Source organism: Hydra viridissima, unplaced genomic scaffold, assembly GCF_058129835.1.
Source record: "Hydra viridissima isolate aposymbiotic clone 2 unplaced genomic scaffold, HvirCarnegie_v1 scaffold_5, whole genome shotgun sequence".
NCBI classification, from domain to species: Eukaryota; Metazoa; Cnidaria; class Hydrozoa; order Anthoathecata; family Hydridae; genus Hydra; species Hydra viridissima.
Window position 1 is genome coordinate 11259696 of NW_028324304.1, and position 17938 is coordinate 11277633.

General features: G+C 27.3%; 2 protein-coding genes and 1 pseudogene across 2 annotated transcripts; 1 reads left to right on the plus strand and 2 right to left on the minus strand.

Moving 5' to 3' along the window:
• Positions 1-1945: 1945 nt before the first annotated feature.
• Positions 1946-10272, minus strand: LOC149888655 (endoribonuclease LACTB2-like). The gene is made up of 7 exons (XM_090087218.1): positions 9702-10272; positions 9423-9577; positions 7040-7269; positions 6448-6600; positions 5991-6065; positions 2984-3065; positions 1946-2720 (listed from the first exon to the last, which is right to left on the minus strand). Exons 1-7 carry the CDS (start codon positions 9836-9838, stop codon positions 2671-2673), a joined length of 882 nt encoding a protein of 293 aa, XP_089943344.1. The 5' UTR covers positions 9839-10272; the 3' UTR covers positions 1946-2670.
• LOC149888656 (uncharacterized) lies at positions 4308-5224 on the plus strand (annotated as a pseudogene).
• A 259-nt stretch (positions 10273-10531) lies between the features above and the next one.
• LOC149888657 (GDP-mannose 4,6 dehydratase-like) lies at positions 10532-17863 on the minus strand. Its single transcript, XM_090087216.1, has 13 exons — positions 17737-17863; positions 17042-17174; positions 15310-15371; positions 14863-14910; positions 13535-13645; positions 12340-12421; positions 12137-12241; positions 11951-12018; positions 11706-11765; positions 11385-11503; positions 11211-11307; positions 10848-10916; positions 10532-10761 (listed from the first exon to the last, which is right to left on the minus strand). The coding sequence occupies exons 1-13, from the start codon at positions 17791-17793 to the stop codon at positions 10699-10701; spliced, it is 1074 nt and encodes a 357-aa protein (XP_089943342.1). The 5' UTR covers positions 17794-17863; the 3' UTR covers positions 10532-10698.
• Between the last annotated feature and the right edge of the window lie 75 nt (positions 17864-17938).

A 17938-nucleotide genomic window follows, 5' to 3' on the forward strand; every position in this document is an offset into this window, starting at 1 on the left:
GCTAAGTCTGATTCTTTAGCCTGGATAAGTCGGCTAAAGAAGGCTAAGGCAAAGCTGCCGCGTTGATAGAGAAGTAAAAAAACTTATCTTGTAGATGGAATCTTTCGTCCACTAGAATGGCGAAAAATTTTCTTTTTCTCTAACTTCAAAGAGAAAGTTACGTTTTCATTAAGACAGTCGTAATCCACCATTTTGAATGCATCGCTTAGAGAAGCTTAATGTGCTTGCACAGAAAAACCTTGATATAAGTACGGATTGGTTTAAATTAATACCGCATTTTACTTATAATTATAACCATGGACGTGTAAGAGATGGACGTGCAACGATATTGTTTTTTTTGCGAACCATGCTCGTTGCGCTTTGTTACAAATCTTTTGTTTTAAACAATAGAAATTAAATTATATTAAAGTCTGTCGGATTCGTCGAAAATATTTAAAGTCTGTCGGATTCGTCGAAAATATTTAGTCTCATCTAACCAGTCACATCAACTTCCTTTTACTTATTAAAGATAAAAAGAATAGAACCAAGTTTTAAGCTTCATTTTATATAGCTAGACGTGCTTAATACTTTAAGAAATAACGCTGATGATATAGAAATTGAGAACATTTACTACTTTAGTTCATGTATAACTAGAGATGTAATAAATGATACAAAATAACTAGAGATGTAATAAATGATACAAAATATCAACTAGTTTTGTAGCTACCTAAAGCACAATGATTTCATGTCCAGGGAACTGCTCCATCTACTATATTGCTGCAGACTTCCAGTTTATGAATATTATAGAGTTTTCTATTTTTATGTTTAACAACAGAAAAATATGCAGTTAAGGATATATGACTTATACATAAAATGAATGTAAATACAATAAAGAAAAAAATAATTTGTCACAGTTTTAATGAATTTAGAAAAAAAAAATTTATGGCAAACTGCAAGAATAACTAAGTATTTAATATTAACATAATATGATTTACCAGCTGTATATAAACTAATTTTTATTTGACAAAAACATATGGGTTATTATGTGCTTTTTATGACAAATGAAATATGAAAAACGAAAACATGAAATACCTGGCCGCATTTTGCAAGATAATTATAACTTGGAATAAGTCTTTAAAGGTTTTGCTTTATCAAATGAATTGTAAAAAAGCCCATTAGAAGATACATTTATAAAATAAACAATGCATAGTGGAATATACAATATGGAGCTTATAGAGTAGTCGAGGCAAAAAATGGCGACATCGGAAAAAATACTAAAAAAATACACAAATTTAAGGCTGGTAAATGAAGGACCAAGGAATTGAATAAAACCAGATATTGTCAAGAAATTTTATTTAAGCTTTTTTATATTTCGCTATACTTTTTTTAGTCATTTTAAAATTATTCTTACAGGTCTATTTTATAATTGACAGACTTTGTTTACACTTAAAAAGTTCCCAAATTTACAAATGTTTATCTTGAAAAAATGATAAAATCTTATCGTGCCTACAACTAATTTCCTTTACCTTGGTGTAATTTGTTTAGTAATTTGTCAACGCGTGAAGTAGTTACTTTACCCTAATGTCTTTTTAAATAAATGCTATAAAAGTTTAAACTAATACCACGTGATCAGAGTTTCTGTTTTAAAAATTTGGGCAGCCATTTTAGTAGATTTTTTAGTTCACTGTTGAAAATTTAGAGTTTGTCGGAAACTGGCATGGCTCGCTGATTTCTGCGGCCTCTTTGATGTTAAACAATAGGTTGCACGTCCATCTCTTATACGCCCATGACATTACCCATGATGTTACTTAGATGCATTACAAAATAGGCGCGACATATAAATTTTTTCAAGCTTATCGCGTTTTAAAAACAAATTTTTTTGTGGAATAATTTTTTGAACACTTAAAATTGATTAAATGTTTTGGTTTATGGACATTTGTGGAATCTTATAAATAAGTTATTTTGGTTATTGCTACAAATGTTCTTCTGTGAAAAATATTTTACACATTTCTTCATAAATTTTTATACAAAACTAAAAACTCTATACATTTTCAGTCACATGTATCGGACAAATTTTACAGAACTAAACGGCATTTATATAAGGGAAATTTTTCGATTGTCCTTCAAAAAAAAAAAAAATTACAAAAACCGATATGATGTATACCGATATAAAATTCAATATATTAATTTCTTTAACGAAAGTTAAGGAAATCCATATCATATATTCATATTTATGTCTTTCGAATCACTGATAGTTCTGTTCAGATGAAAAATCAAAAATATTAAAAAAAAAATCACAACAGATTGTTAACAACTGGTCGCAAAAACTAAACTTTAAGACAAAAAAACTTTTAATAAAAAACCAATGTGGCTGGAATTTGCCGAACTAAATAACGAAGACAAAACCTGCCAAATGATCAACATCTTTTTATTTTTACTAATTATTTTGTTCGCTGCAATTCTCTATCTTAAAGCTTCTTTTAAAATGCATGCAACTAAAAATACTATCAAAGAGAGTTCGTGAACAGATTTCTTCATACTAAAAGTTGAAAATCTTTTGCAGACACAAAGTAAGACACTTGTTACACCGTAGCTATCATTACAGTTTATAGGTGTATCATCGTCTCAATCTCTTTGATGAATGGCAGAAATCTTCAAATTTGGAATATTCAAAATAATTTGCAAAAAGATTCAGAGAGAAGCAGACAAATTTATGGCCATCCATCCCATATCAGTGGCAGCTAGTATAAAATAAAAAAAATCCTTTTGCATTCATATAAAGCTATTTTTATAATATAAACTTTTGGCTTTAATGGCATACCTACTGCATTTATACTACATAAAATTTCCATTTGTTAACTTTCATGGAGTTTATACTTAAAAATGTTTGTTTGAACGGCGTAAAAAGTTGGAAAAAAACTTTTATACTAATAAATAATTCGTATTAAATTTAAGAGTTGAAAAGATGGCGACACAAAATAAAAAGTTCTGGAATCTTCCTTACCAATTTTATTTTCTTTTTCAAGCTTTTTTAAATGATGAGTTACATTTTCGATGGCCATCATTTCAAGTAAAGTTGATAATCCCTAAAACATAAGCGAAAACATCTCAATAATCACATGCGCAAAATGAAGAATTTTAATTTTGGATCTGAATTTTGATAGCCATTAAAACACAAAAGTCTTAAAAATATAAAAATTTCGAACTCATAAACTGTTACTGTGGAAATATTGAGTTGGGTAAAAATAACTCCCTGATTGTAAAAATCAGCAGTTTTTATGTTTGCCACAGTTCTTATTTTAACACTTGGTTTCTGTTTTTAACAAGAATTTGGCATTTTGTTGCTATGCCTTTTGTGGCACAAATGCCAAATTTTTTTCCTTTTCTTTTTTTACCGTGATTTTCTTCTGCCCCTAAATAATGTATTTGCATTAAAAAACGTATTTCTTATTACATTTAGATCTTAGTACTTTGAGTTATTCGAGGTAGTAAATGTGAATGTTTTATTTGTGCTAATGAGTGTAAAAATGGTACTAAAATTGCTACTCTTCTACCAATAGTATCATGTAAAACTAATACAGATACAGATCTACAGTAATTTAAAACTTTTCACAACCAAAAAAAATTTTTTTCCTTGTAGAAAATATTTTCAACTTATAGCAAAAGGAAGTCAGCATCCTTGCACAAAGTTAGCCAAGCAAAGGAATTTGACATTCATACATATTGATACACTGTACAATCCACCTCACCTGTGACTAAAGGGAAGGTTTTATCAACCAATCAACAATTTAGTAATTGATGACACAGAAACAAAATTGAATACTTTTGGTCTAAAAAGCATGTTGCTTCTATTGGAGTAGTTGAACCAAAAACACCAACTTTTCTCACTTAAAAATAAAACAACTACTTACCAAATTTCATAAAATGTGTAGACTGTATAATACAGAATTCATAATAATTTTATATTTTGATTAATTTTGATAATATAAGATAAATAATCATCTTTTAACTTGAATTTGTTTTGTTATTGATTAGTGAATTGAAAGAACTGATGCAATATGCAAAAATGTTGATGAGTTTGTTGCAACAGTTTTACAACATAGATCTCTTGAACCAGAGAATATTGATGTTAAGATTGGGGTAGGTAGAGGGCAGAGCTATCTAAAAGCTACCTTATCAATAACATTGAAGCTAGAGCTAGATGCACATTCAAGTGTAAAGAAAAGAGTGAAATATTCTGATGAATATGCATATAAAGATTTCAAGTTTGCTAGTGTTTATAAAACTTTAGTTTTGGCTCTATTGATGAAAGTTATACAAGCATAAAAATGTTATTGGATAAATTAAAACTTAATTCTCTGGATTACTCTGTTTCAGATCTAAAGGTTCTTTTGCTAAGGGTTGGAAAGCAGTTAGCAGCTTCAAAGTATCCTTGTCATTTTTGTGAAACAGAATCACCAAATGTGCTGAGAGCTGACTCATATTCAATAACTTCTCTATGTGAGTGGTATAACAAATGGATTGCTGCTGGGGAAAACATTGCAAAAGCTAAAACATTTTATTAATGTAACTCCTTTATTGACTGGAAATGTATTGAAGATCTTAGAAATTGTCATAATGCCAGGGTTATATATTTGAAAAAAATTTGTTTGGAACACTAATCAAGAATTTCAGTTTGTAAATAGCTATCTATCTACAATTAACCTTACCAGAATGCCGTATCAAGGTAAACACAGATTAGATGGAAATGGATCCAACGAATTTCTAAGAAAACTTGATCATTTTCAAATTTATCTGGATGAACACAATATTATTGGTAAAAAATATATGAAAGCTTTAAGAGACTTTAGTAATGTTATTGGTGGATGTTTTGTAAAAACATTAAATCCAAACCAACTATGATCATGTTAAAAGGTTTTCAAAGATCAAGTTTCAGAAATCTTGGTTCAAACATCACTCTTAAAGGTCATATTGTGGAGCATCATGTAAAAGAGTTTATTGTAATGAAAAGAGGAAAGTTTGGTATATGTGTATTTAGAAAAACAATAGATAAATTTATACTTAAAAAAATATTAATCTTAAGCATTTGAATTAAGGTTTAGGGTATTGGACTGAGCAATCATTGGAATCAGTTTATCAAGACTTCAAACAATTTTGAGAAATATGTAAGTTAGGACAACACAACGCTGATCTCAATGAAATCTTGTAAAGAGCTGTCTATGTGTACAACACAAGGGACTTATAATTAAAGAGTTACATGTAAACAAAAAGCATATACTTTATAACTTTAGTTAAATGTTGTGTTTATATTATAGTATTTAATTCCTTTGTAGATAAAATACTTTTTTATTTTGAACTTTTTTATCCTAAATGCAAAAGGTGATTCTATTAAGGCACTGTATTCCTGTAAAAATACCTTATTTCCCTATAATAAAAAAAAAAGTTAGTTGACTTTTGAAACATGATAAATAAATCAACACTTTAACAAAAAAAAACCCATATTTTTATCAAAAATTATTGTTAAATCTGATCCATAAAGTGTCATCCAATGGGTCAAACAACCAAACAAATGATATATGGCCATTTAATCCACTCGCAGGGATCTTAGGTAGGTCAGAGGGGCACTAATCTCTTGTTAAAACAACCTTTGTAGCTAAGTTTTCACAAAAAGCTACCAACAAATGATTAAAGTTTTGATAGTTTTGGAATGTGTAAACTGCTTTTAAAACTAAAAAACTTTCATGAAATATAATATAAGGTCACCTTTAAGGTTGAGATACACAGCACAACAATGTTAAAAAACTGTGACAATTTTTGTTGAAAAAATCAAATGTAGCAGCATATTACATCACTTCACAGCTGCAGACTTATTTATGGGGTTATTTAAAAAAAAGAGTTGCATGAAAAAAAACTTCCAACACTTGACCTGAAGTTGGAAAAATAAAATAATCAACTTCAGTAAAAACCATCAATGACATTTAATCAATAGTAATAATATAAACTTTATTTACCGGATAAACTTCTTTGACAATTAGTGCTGTTGAAATAGACTCACCATTTTTAACACTCTTTGTGACTGACAGTATCTAAAAGTAAATGTAAATGTTGCAACTAATCAACAACTTCAGAAATGCTAGAGATACTTCAAGAAATGCATTATTCATCAAAATAACTGCTAAAGACCAAATTAATTTTTGAATGCAGTGAAGAAAACTGGTATGTAGGAAGAAAACTCGAAATGGAAATAAAAAACAGCAAATAGTTGAAAAAATTTTTAAATATTTAAATTAAGAAAATATTTCTATTAATAATTTTAGGACTTAAAAACATTTTGCATAGACATCTCTAAACAAAATTTCCTAAAGAAACTTAAAAACTTGGCTCCTATCCATCTAAATAACTTTAGAACCATATCTCTGTGTAAGATATTGTTTTTATTCCTGTTATCAGTAAAACTATTATAAATACCTGAGATTCTCGCATATTTCGATGATCAATGTATTCTTTGATTTTTATCTCAGGGTTACTTATCACTGGACCATGGCCTGGATAAATAACTTCTGCTTTAAATGTTAAGAGTTTTTCAAGTGACCTCATATAATCATACAAATCATTGAAGACCTTAACGAAATTGCATAAAAAAATTTATATTTAATTTTTTTGCATATTTATTACATGCAGATTGTTTTTATTTTAAAATAGCTCTTCATGTTATTGATAACACGAAGAGCTTTCTTAAAATGAATCTTAAAATGAAAACAATGTGTATTTAATAGATATGCAATAAAACAAAATAAATCTTTACTTCATACTTGATACTTATGAAATAAAAATTATTGGATTAACAAATGTATTATTAATTTATACAGTAAGCCATATCATTATATATAAACTGGGTTTTATCTAAATTGATAAAAAGTGTATCAAACATACACTGTGTAAATTTATATGGTATGTGTTACATAAGTAAGCATTTTTATGGGATTTATCTATGGTGTTTATTTACTTGATGTTTACTTAAATAAATTGCTATAACTAGTGATAAAATATTCAATTTTACTGCTGTTCCTTGTCCTAAAATACAATCTCCAGAAAACAATGATTTTTCCTCTTTTAAAAACAGTGCCATGTGATCTGAAGAATGGCCAGGTGTTGAAATTGCTTCTAAAGTTGCTCCTTCTGTATAAAATGTGTGTCCATCCTCAATATTTTTATATTTTACAACTGGATTTGCTCTTTGAAAATCTTCATCTGATTTATGAAAGAATTTCCACAAAGGCAAGTTGTAGTCTTAAAAAAAAAGTAACAATAATATCAAGAAACAAGAAGTTTAGTTTTATTAAAGTAAACACACATCACTTTGCTCCAATAATTGCAGTCACTAGAAATAATGTAAATTTTGTGGATCACTAGATGATTTTGATTATACAAAAGTAAATTATAATGCATCAAAACTTTTTCAAATGATGTTAAAATAACAAGGCATTAAAATTTTATTGAAAGAATGTTATTAAAAAAACAAGAGGTCATATCAATGAGTACAACTACTTCTGCTTATTTTAACCTACAAATATTAAGTTTTAAGTCTTTTAAGTCTCTCTCCGCATTTCAATTTAAAAATCTTTTACAAAAAAGTGCTAAAAACATAGTTACCAAAGAAGTACTAAAAATATATGTTTTTGTTAGTTATATGAAGTATATATACCTTAATCAGTTGTAGTAGGTATCTACATATTTATTAGTTCTATTAAATACACATATTTTTATTAGTTGTAATAATTTTTATTTACTTTTATTACAGTGATGTAAATAGTAATAAATACACCATAGAGATATTCCTGCTTTTTGAAATTTTAAATTGTTGTTGCTTCTCAAACATGTTGTTTGATAAAAATATTCTAAGCATGTTCAAATAATTTCTTACAAGTAAAAACAGCTGTTTTTAAAGTTGGCAAGAAAAAAAAAACAGTTCAATAAAAATTCAATTAAAACCAAATTCTTTAACTGTTGTGCATAAGGAGAAACACTAGTTTAAAATAACTAATGTGGTAATGTTAATATATAAAAACATATTTCATATGATGATTCTGCAGAAAAGCACACTGCACCTCGACTGAGCTCTTAGTAACTTAACAACTCAAAAATGCTCTTAATCCACAAAAGAAAAAAGTTCAAAACTGAAAATGAATAAACTACTTATAACAAATAAAATCATGAATCATCAAAAATGGAAAAGAAAAAACAGCTTATCTAGAAGATAAAATGATTGTTCATGAAGTTAAAATAAATATATTTATCATCAGCACCACTTATAAACACAAGTTAAAACTAAATGTAACACCAGTTATGATAAGAGGGCATTTATCAGAAGCTCATTTACTTATAAGAGCACCCAGAAATATGTCTTTATGAAAAAGTAACAAAGCCAAAAAAGAATTTTGCTGTGAATATTCTACATGGTAAAATGAAGAAAAAAAGAAGAAAAAAAGAACTTCTTTTATGGGCAAATGAATCTAAATTTAATATTTTTGGATTACATAGTAAACAGCATGTATGCAAACTATCAAATAAAAAAATTTGACCTCCCCCCCTCTCCTAATATTAAACTAGTAACTAGTGGTGAGGCATTTTGTTTTCAGAATGTTTCTTATCATCTGGTGCTGGTCCTAATCACTTAATAATGTCTGTATGACAACTAATAATATTACCAACATATTCGAAGAAATAATGCTTCTTTGTATTACAGGATAACAATTCAAAGCATACAGCTTCTAAAGCTAAGAAATAGTTTCAATATAATGATGAGACATGATTAACCAGCACAATCCTAAGATTTAAATCCAACAGAAAATTTATGGAAATTTGTGAAAGATGAGGTAGCAAAACAAAACCCTTACAACAATATAGATGGGAGGCTGTAAAAACAGCATGATATGCTATTCCAGTATGCTTTACAAGAACATGATGAATTTCGGTCAACAACTTACTCAAAATGCAGGGCAAAGTGCATCAGTTAAAATTTTTTTTTTTTTGCATATCTAATGTGTAAACTATTTTTAAATATAAACAATGAACTTTCTCTGTATAAAATTAAATTAACATTTTACTGTATTTATTTTTTCCATTAAATTAACATTTTACTGTATTTATTTTTTCCATTAAATTATCATTTTACTGTATTTATTTTTTCCATTAAATTAACATTTTACTGTATTTATTTTTTCCATTAAGTACTCACTTGTTTTTATGATATAACTAATGTGTTGATGAGAAAATTCAGAACTTAATATTTTTTTGAACTGATTTAACACTAAAAAGTATGAAAAAAAAAAAAAAAAAAAAAAAAAAAATGCTATCAATGATTACTACTGACAATAAAATGGGTATTTTCTAAATGAACAATTATTTTTTCAAATAACACCAAAAAAATTGTCTTTACTTACTTTGTATCAACTGCAGTACACCAGGAATTCCACCAACATGATCATAATGACAATGTGTAAGAATGATTTCCTGAATTGTACCACCATCTAAAGCTTCTTTCAGTATTGATATATACTCTGGCACATTTTCGTTTCCTGTGTCTATTAATATCTTACTAAAGAAAATAAAACATAAAAACATTTACACCTGATAAAGACAAAAACATTAATGTTAATTATAATAATCTTAATAATAAAGTTAATGACGATATTAATAATAACAACAGAAATATCACATACGCTTTTCCAGTACCAATAAGATATGTATTAGTTCCCTGTAAAGTCATTTCCGACGGATTGCAACCAAGTACTCTAAAAACTCTTGATGAGAGTCTTTCAAGTTTAGGGATATGTTGAAGTACAACTTTAGCTGCCATTTTATATTTTATATTAGCTCAAGTATAATAAAAAAAAAGTAAATAAGTAAATTTATGTAAAGTAAACAAAGAAAAATATTATTATTTAGACTCAAATGCAATAATCATGAAAAAAGATCAATAATCATAATAGTAGATTTATAATCAGATTCAGGAGGAGAAGACAATGGTAGAATTTTAACCCAATTCTCAAATTGAACTTAAGCATTTAATTGAGAACCAGTTGCAGAAATGTTTTAGCTAGACTTCAAGAATTTACATTACTTAAAAGTAAAAATTACGCACTTAATTAAATTTTTAAAATCAAAATTGATATTTGTTGCTAGAAAAATTTTTTCTGACCATGATAAACTTTCAAAGCCTACTATTATTTTATCTTTTTATATATGAATTCTATTATTTTTATCCGTGCAAGAATTGCAAAAACTTGTGTCAAAATTATCTTTTTTAGTCTGTTTAATTTGTTAATCAGAAGAATCCAGGGTAAATTAAAAAGCTTTGTAATTAAATGAAAACAGAAAAACTTGTAAAAAATAACTAATACTTAATATATAAATAAGAAGATAAAATGAAAATTTGATGCTATTTTTTCTCAATTTAAGAAAAGCAGTATCTTTTAAACACCCTAAACAGGTTAAAAGAGATCCTAAAATCAGTTGAATCAGGATGAATATAAAATCAGTTGAATCAGGATGAATACAAAAAACTTTATTTCAGTAAGAACATTGCAAAAAAACTAAATAATCAAACAATTAAAACCATAAATTATTTTTAGAAATGTTATTTCAAGAATTTTATCCATATTTCAAAAAATTCTCCATATGCTTTATAAAGATTTTTTGCTAAAACTTAGCAATAGACTAAGCTTCAGGGTTGCCTTTCATCAGTTGGATATCTGCCTCCACCATTTCTTTAACAAGTTCCTAAATAAATCATTTTGCAGACAATAAATCTCTTCTTCAGTAAATCTCAAATTATTCATCAAATAAAACTTCTTAAATTCACTTACATCAAAAGAAACCTTTCTTTTCCAGCCAAGAACTTTCTCAGCTTTGGAAGGATCTCCTTGCAAATATTCCTAATGGTAAAAAAATAATATCTTAAAAAAAAAAACAAAAAAAAAACATCTTAATTAAAAAAAAAAAAAATATTCCTAAGTAAATAAATTCCTAATGGTAAAAAAATAACATCTAAATTTGCATAACATCAAAAGTCAAGGGTTTTGCTTAAAATCTATTTGTGGTTAAAAGGCACAACAATTTTTTAAACATCTTGTGAATATCAAATAAATCTAACAGAATTATTTGTGCTCAAACTTCAAACTTTAAGACAAAAACTTTAGTAAAAAAGTGAAACAAATTTTAAAACTTACAACTTCAGCAGGACGGTAATACTTTGAACTGATCCTAACGCGAACTTTGTTTGATAAATTATCATAACCAATCTCATCCACTCCTTTACCCTCCCATCTTAAATCAAAAGTGAAAATCAAAAACTTATAAGAATACATTTGCATGTGTAAACACAAATAAAAAAAATTTATTACCTGATTTCTACATTAACAAGATTGAATGCTTTTTCAACGAACTCTCGAACTGTATGGGTTTCATTAGTAGCAATTACAAAATCATCTGGTGTTTCTTGTTGCAAAATTAACCACATTGCCTACAAATTTTATAGTATGTATATGTAAAATGAAATATATAAAATGAAAGTTGAGCATGCGCAATACCTTCCAACAAAAGCACTTACAAACAACATTAAATATGTAATTGACAGATGATTTTGAATCATAAGTATTAATCTTGTTTATGCCAATTTTTGACATTAATATTAACTTTATTAGATTAAATTAACTAGATGCTACCTCAACATAATCTTTTGCATGGCCCCAATCACGAACTGAGTCAATATTTCCAAGAACTAGCTGAAATAAATTAAGATTTCTAAAAATTAATTTAAATTTGAATAATGATTTTTTTATAGATAAGCTTGTGAATTAGGACAACCTACTTATGTACTAGAAAAACAACAGAAAAATGATATGAACACTACATAAAAAAAAAAAACACCAAAGTAGTTAAAAATTAAAGAAAAAGAAAAAGCTTCTACTTCTTCTTGTAAACCTAGATGTATCTTTGCAACTGCTCGGGTTATTTTTCGAGTTACAAATGTCTCTCCTACCAGAAAAAGACAAAGTTAATTTATAACTTTTAATGATTAATTTTATTTTATGTTAAACATCAGAAGAATAGTTTAAAAGTGTAAACAAATAAACAATTCTTTTCATAATTTTACCTCTTCTTGGACTTTCATGATTAAACAATATACCATTACTAGCATGTAGGCCATAAGCTTCACGGTAATTAGTTACAATCCAATATCCATAAAGCTTAGCAACACCTAAAAACAAAATTAACCATAACATTTAGGAACCCCTACAACAAAAATAGGACGAAGATTAAATTAGCAATAAAAACTTCTCTTTATGTTCAACTTACCATAAGGTGACCTCGGGTGAAATGGAGTAGTTTCTTTTTGGGGTATTTCATGAACTTTACCATACAACTCACTTGTTGATGCCTTAAAAAAATTTTTTCTTTTTGAAACATGTTTTTCAAGACAAGAATTTCATTCATAGCATTCATAGCATGTTTAATAAGCTTTTTAAGTATAAAAACACCATATCTGCTTGTTTGAATTTATCTTTGAAATGCAATTTAAATGAAAACTTTTCTTTCAGTAGATTAAACACAGGAAGACATATTTATCCAACACTTTCCCCATTATTCTTTCTTTTTTTATTGCGAACATTCTTTCCTCTGAAATATTTCTTCCCTTGAGATATAAGTAATGCTTTGCCACTATTAAAGACTGATGCATCTTGCATTTCTTTTGCTTTTTCTATTGCTTTTTTCTCATTAAAATCAAAATCACCCATTTAGTTAAGTAACTAGCATACCTTTGAATTTTGTTTTAAACTCTCAGCTATCCTTTTATGCCTAGCATATTCCAGGCTGATTTGGTGTTGAGTTAGTATCATCTTGCTTTCTTGCTCTTTTTAAATTATCTATTATAACCTTGTTTTTATTTCCTTTAGTTCCACTGGAAGTACTTAAAGAATCAAAACTAGTTTTCTTGAAAAATAATTTAACTGTAGCCTTTTACTTCATCACTTAATCTTTTGAAGAAATGTATCATTGAACACAATTTTCCCACAATCCACTTTTTTCATTAAGCATCTCAAAATAACCTGTATTCATAAACTCTTTTTGAAGTAAATTTTAGATTTGGAAAACAAATCCATATTGTGTAAATTAGCAATAATTTATAACAAAGACAAGGTTCCTTTAACGATTATAGCATTTAACAGAATTAAAATATTTCTTTGGCTTAAAGTGTATTTTCTTACTTCTTTATGCCTAATGTACTTAGAAAATACCCTTTGTTCCAAAAAAATTTGGTTTTATAGTTGATACATCATTCTAGATTCTCTTTAGTAAAACACATTCCTTGAAAAAAGACCCCCTGAATTTTTTATTATTCCCCTTCTCTAATCTATTTGGATATCTTGAAAGTAATTAGAGAATGTGATAAATTATTTCATAAAATAGCTTTAAAAAAGCTGCAAAAACAATAATGCATAATTCCCAGCTTTATTACATTTTGAGCTTCAATTAGTAAAGAAATTATTACTTGATAAAACCTGACTTTTCCAATTAAATTACATATCTTTACAGCTTCTAACAATCTTAAGGTTCCCATTGCATCAGCATCAGCTGTATATTCTGCCAAGTCAAAAGAGACCTACAAAATAAATCTAAAAATTTAAATTTTTTTCCATCATATAAGATGTAACAGGTGTTGCAAAAAGAATGGAGGATTTTTATTTTTATCTCACTCAATTTTTGTGTTGCTGGTCAATTTTTTTTTTTAAAAAAAAAAAATTCAATTTTTTTTCTCTATAAGGTTTATCTTCAATTTAAACATTAATTTTTTTCTTGTTTAATTTTAGATGAATAAAAAGCATTGCTTAGAAAGTAAAGCACTTTCTAAGTACCAAAAAAAGGTGACACAACATCAAAGACTTTCCAACCATGGTGCAAAATGATCAAGAAGAAAGGTGGTATTGACTTATGTAACTCATCTGGTTGACCAAGGACTGCACATACAAAAACAAATTTTCACAAAGTGAATATCCATTTAAATTTGAAGAAAAAGGTGTCCCTCAGAACATTACCTCAGAACATTACCTAGAAGGATTTTAACTTCAGAGGATTTAATTGAATACTTAAAAGTAGTCTACATTGTCAGGCATACAAGAAAAGGACAATTTTTCAATGATCAATAAGCCAATTGTTTTCTAATGATCGAAAAGCCAAAAGAAATAAATTTGCAAATTGGGCGTTAACAATTTCTAAAAAGAAGAATTACTACATCTTGTTTTTTTGATGAAAAGTTGTTTAATATTAATTGCCTGAACAATTCTCAAAACAAAAGAATCTGAGCAAACCCAATAGAAATGTTGGTGTAAATCAAAAACAAAAAATTTTGCATAAAGTTATGGTTATGGTTAGGTGTGTGTTCAGAAGAAATAGTGCCATTTATCATCTTGGATAAAGTCAATAAAAAGGAACAGTCAATAAAAAAGTTTCTATGAAAAAAATTTTGCCAGTAGCTCTAAAACCAAGTGTTTAATGACAATTGGAAGTTTTAGCGAATATGAATCATGTAGTGAAATAAGATAAAAAGAGTTAAAAAATTGTGTGTATTTGATGATGGTTTCATGTCTAAGAACAGAAACTATTTGCATTCAACAAAGTGAAGTCTTTTGTAGAAAAAAAAAAGTAGACCACAACAATAAAATCGAGTGAAATACATATAAAATAAAAATGCGCTATTCTTTTGCAACACCAGTTGCATAGCATAAGTATAAGAGGAGAATTATTATTATCAAATATTGCTAAATAAGCTACAATAATAAAAATTTTTAATGAAAAAACTTTGATTTTCCAATTATCTACCTTCACATGACTTTGAGCAGCTAAATTGTAAATCTCAGTGGGTCTTGTCTGAATCACAAAAACAAAGATAAATTTTCAAATGACTGAAAAAAATGAAGCTAATTTATTTTGTTTAATCCTTAAATATAAAGAATATTCTAAAAACAGAAAGTTTACAAAGAAAAGAAAAAGAAAGGAATTTAATATTGTTTTAAAAAAATGTTTATTTAAAACTCTCACAAAAAAAATCTTTTGCTATTGCAGCAGAGAAATTCTGATTTTAAATCTCTAAGATCTCACAGCAAAAACAAGTTTTTCTTGTTTTCATGGTAAAAATATGAAAAGTTTATAGAGCTTTAAAAAACTTTTGCTAATATTTAATTATTGGAAAAATCTGGGAAAAGATGAAGCAAAATTATTTGCTGAATAATCACCTTACATATGAACAAATTAACTAATAAAATTTACCTGACTGACAATATTCAATAAACAGGATGAATCTGTCAAATCACCATAGTGCAGATGCATATCTAAATTTTGTATTCATACATAAAACAAATGTTTTACCAAAAATGTCTTACTAAAAATAAATATTCAATTCTATTAGTCCAAAATCATACTCTATTGATTTGTAAAACAAATAACAATGTCTAACATGGACAGGGTTGGTAAAAACCAGTTTTTGTGTATAATTTAGGGTTTTATTATCTTTTAGTATTACTTTATCATATTATATATATTTTTTAAAATTCTTTCAAAATATAATTTACATGAATTTAACAGAAATATTAATTAACAAAACTAGTAAGGTGTTTGGATTTTTGAAAGAAAATCAAAAACAAAATGAAAAAGACTCTTTAAACAATTTGAACTCACATGGAAAAAAAAAAACTGATTGAACCTAGAGATCTGGGCACCCTCTTGGTTTGTTAAGCCTATCAATAGTATTATTTCGGCTAAATCTCAGCTCACTGTTCCAACCAAAAGATGCTCAAAGATCTTTACTTTTTTTAGTTTATGTCTAGAATCAAAATTGAAATAAAGAGCTTAAATGTTATCTGAGTAAAACTATAAGTAGCTCTAACAATCTGGGAAGGTGCCCTGACTTCTAGCTTCAGGTTATTTTTTTGGACCACCTTAGTTATTATATAAAGTATCAACAAAGATGGGTCAGAAGGCAAACATAGATATAAAGTATTGTTTTAAATGATATAATATGGATAATCTATCTTCAGTGCAAATGTATTATTGAAAACTGCTGAAAGGAATTTATAGATAAAGTTTATTGGTCTATTGAGATCATTGTATTATCCTTGAAACTATAAAATGTTACAAGGAGAGCTCCTAAGATAAAGTTTATAATGAAGTAAGTAACAAAAGGTTGCATCAACTCTGCCAAGAAAAGACAACAATATACAAGATCGATGGGGTGGGATTACAAATGATCCAATTAATGCTTACAGCGCACATGATGGACATAAGTTTAAACTTTAATACTTAAATGATTCAAACATCAAATAATAAAACAGCAATGTATTGTACTGAACTCCATTGTAATGTAATAAAAGATCTTAAGGAAATATAAAACAAAGACGTATTTGCAGTTAAACAGACAATCCAAACAAGATGAAAAAATCAAGGAGTTAACCAAAGGAAACTATTAAGTTTTTTTAAAATATGGGTGTTTTGCAGTACATTATCTAAATCTTTTGGAAAAAGAATACCCAGATGTCATCAAACATGAATTTGAGGTGCAGAAGTACTTTTGTAGTGCACATCAACCACATATAAAAACAAAATTAAGCATAACTAAACCATAATTAATGGTAAGAGAAATCAAACCTCAAAAAAGTTGCTTCAAGGGTTTTTCAAATTTATTTCAAAACTTCATACCTGCCCTGCCACCTCAGGATCAATTAAAAGCAAATTTTACCTATTTTTTTTCTGGTCCAAAGTTAGAAAGAAATAATTAATGATAAGGAAAATAGAAAAAAGAAGTATTCAAAAACACAATGTTATTCTTATTTTATGGATTCTTTAATGTGAATGGTTAAATGTATTTATATATCGAACTTTTTTTTACTGGTACATAAAAAAACTCTCCTTATTTTTTTGTTATTGATATTTGTCTCATAGCTTTCTACTACAATAAGCTATGTGTGTTTTTTTAATGTCGATCTTGAACATAGGGAAATCTCACTTCCTCCAAAGTGCCCTGCTTTATCTTTATACAAATGTTGAATACGGCCAGTATTAAAAGAACTTGATCGACGTATTAGTCCATGAACTTCATACCCTTTTTCAAGTAAAAACTCGCACAAGTAAGACCCATCCTATAAAATAAAACATAATCCTAAACTTACTTGTTAAACTTTTTAACTGCACATTTGTTTATATTACTACAGAATATAGCTAATAATATTGCTGCAGAATATCAATAATATTGCTACAAAGTATTACAATATATACCACTTCATAAAAAAGCTGCAATCTTTTGCAGTTATTAATTATTAAATAAATTAAAAGAATTTAATCTCATTCTTTAAACCATAATACCTCAAATTATGAAAAAAGCAAATTACATCTTTGTATACCATTTATTGTATTATCTTAATGAAAATTTATATTTATGTGCCATATGGGGGAGAACATATTTTTTTTAAATGACCAATATAAGATAAAGTTGAAAAACAAGCAGAAATTTCAAAAACAGTTTCAATGTACTATTCATTTACAGATATAAAGAAATGGCAGAGAACTTGCAAAGGTCAATTGCTACAATGGTGTTTTTAGGTGCAGGAATTGCAAACACTGTACAATTGATTGTGTACCTGTAACCATTGTAACAATTGTAATCACAATCATTTTGTTTGATGAAAAACCAAAAAAGAATACCTGTCCAGTTATTCCAGTAATAAGTGCAACATTTCTTGTAGTCACTGATGAAGCCATTATATAAATTAACTCTTTATTATAAAATTAAACTAAAATAAGTAAATTAATGCATTTTTGTCATCACAATTTGTCATCATTCAAGATCATCATTTCTTTTCTTATTTTATAATCAACCATTTAATAAAAAACAAATAAGCAACAA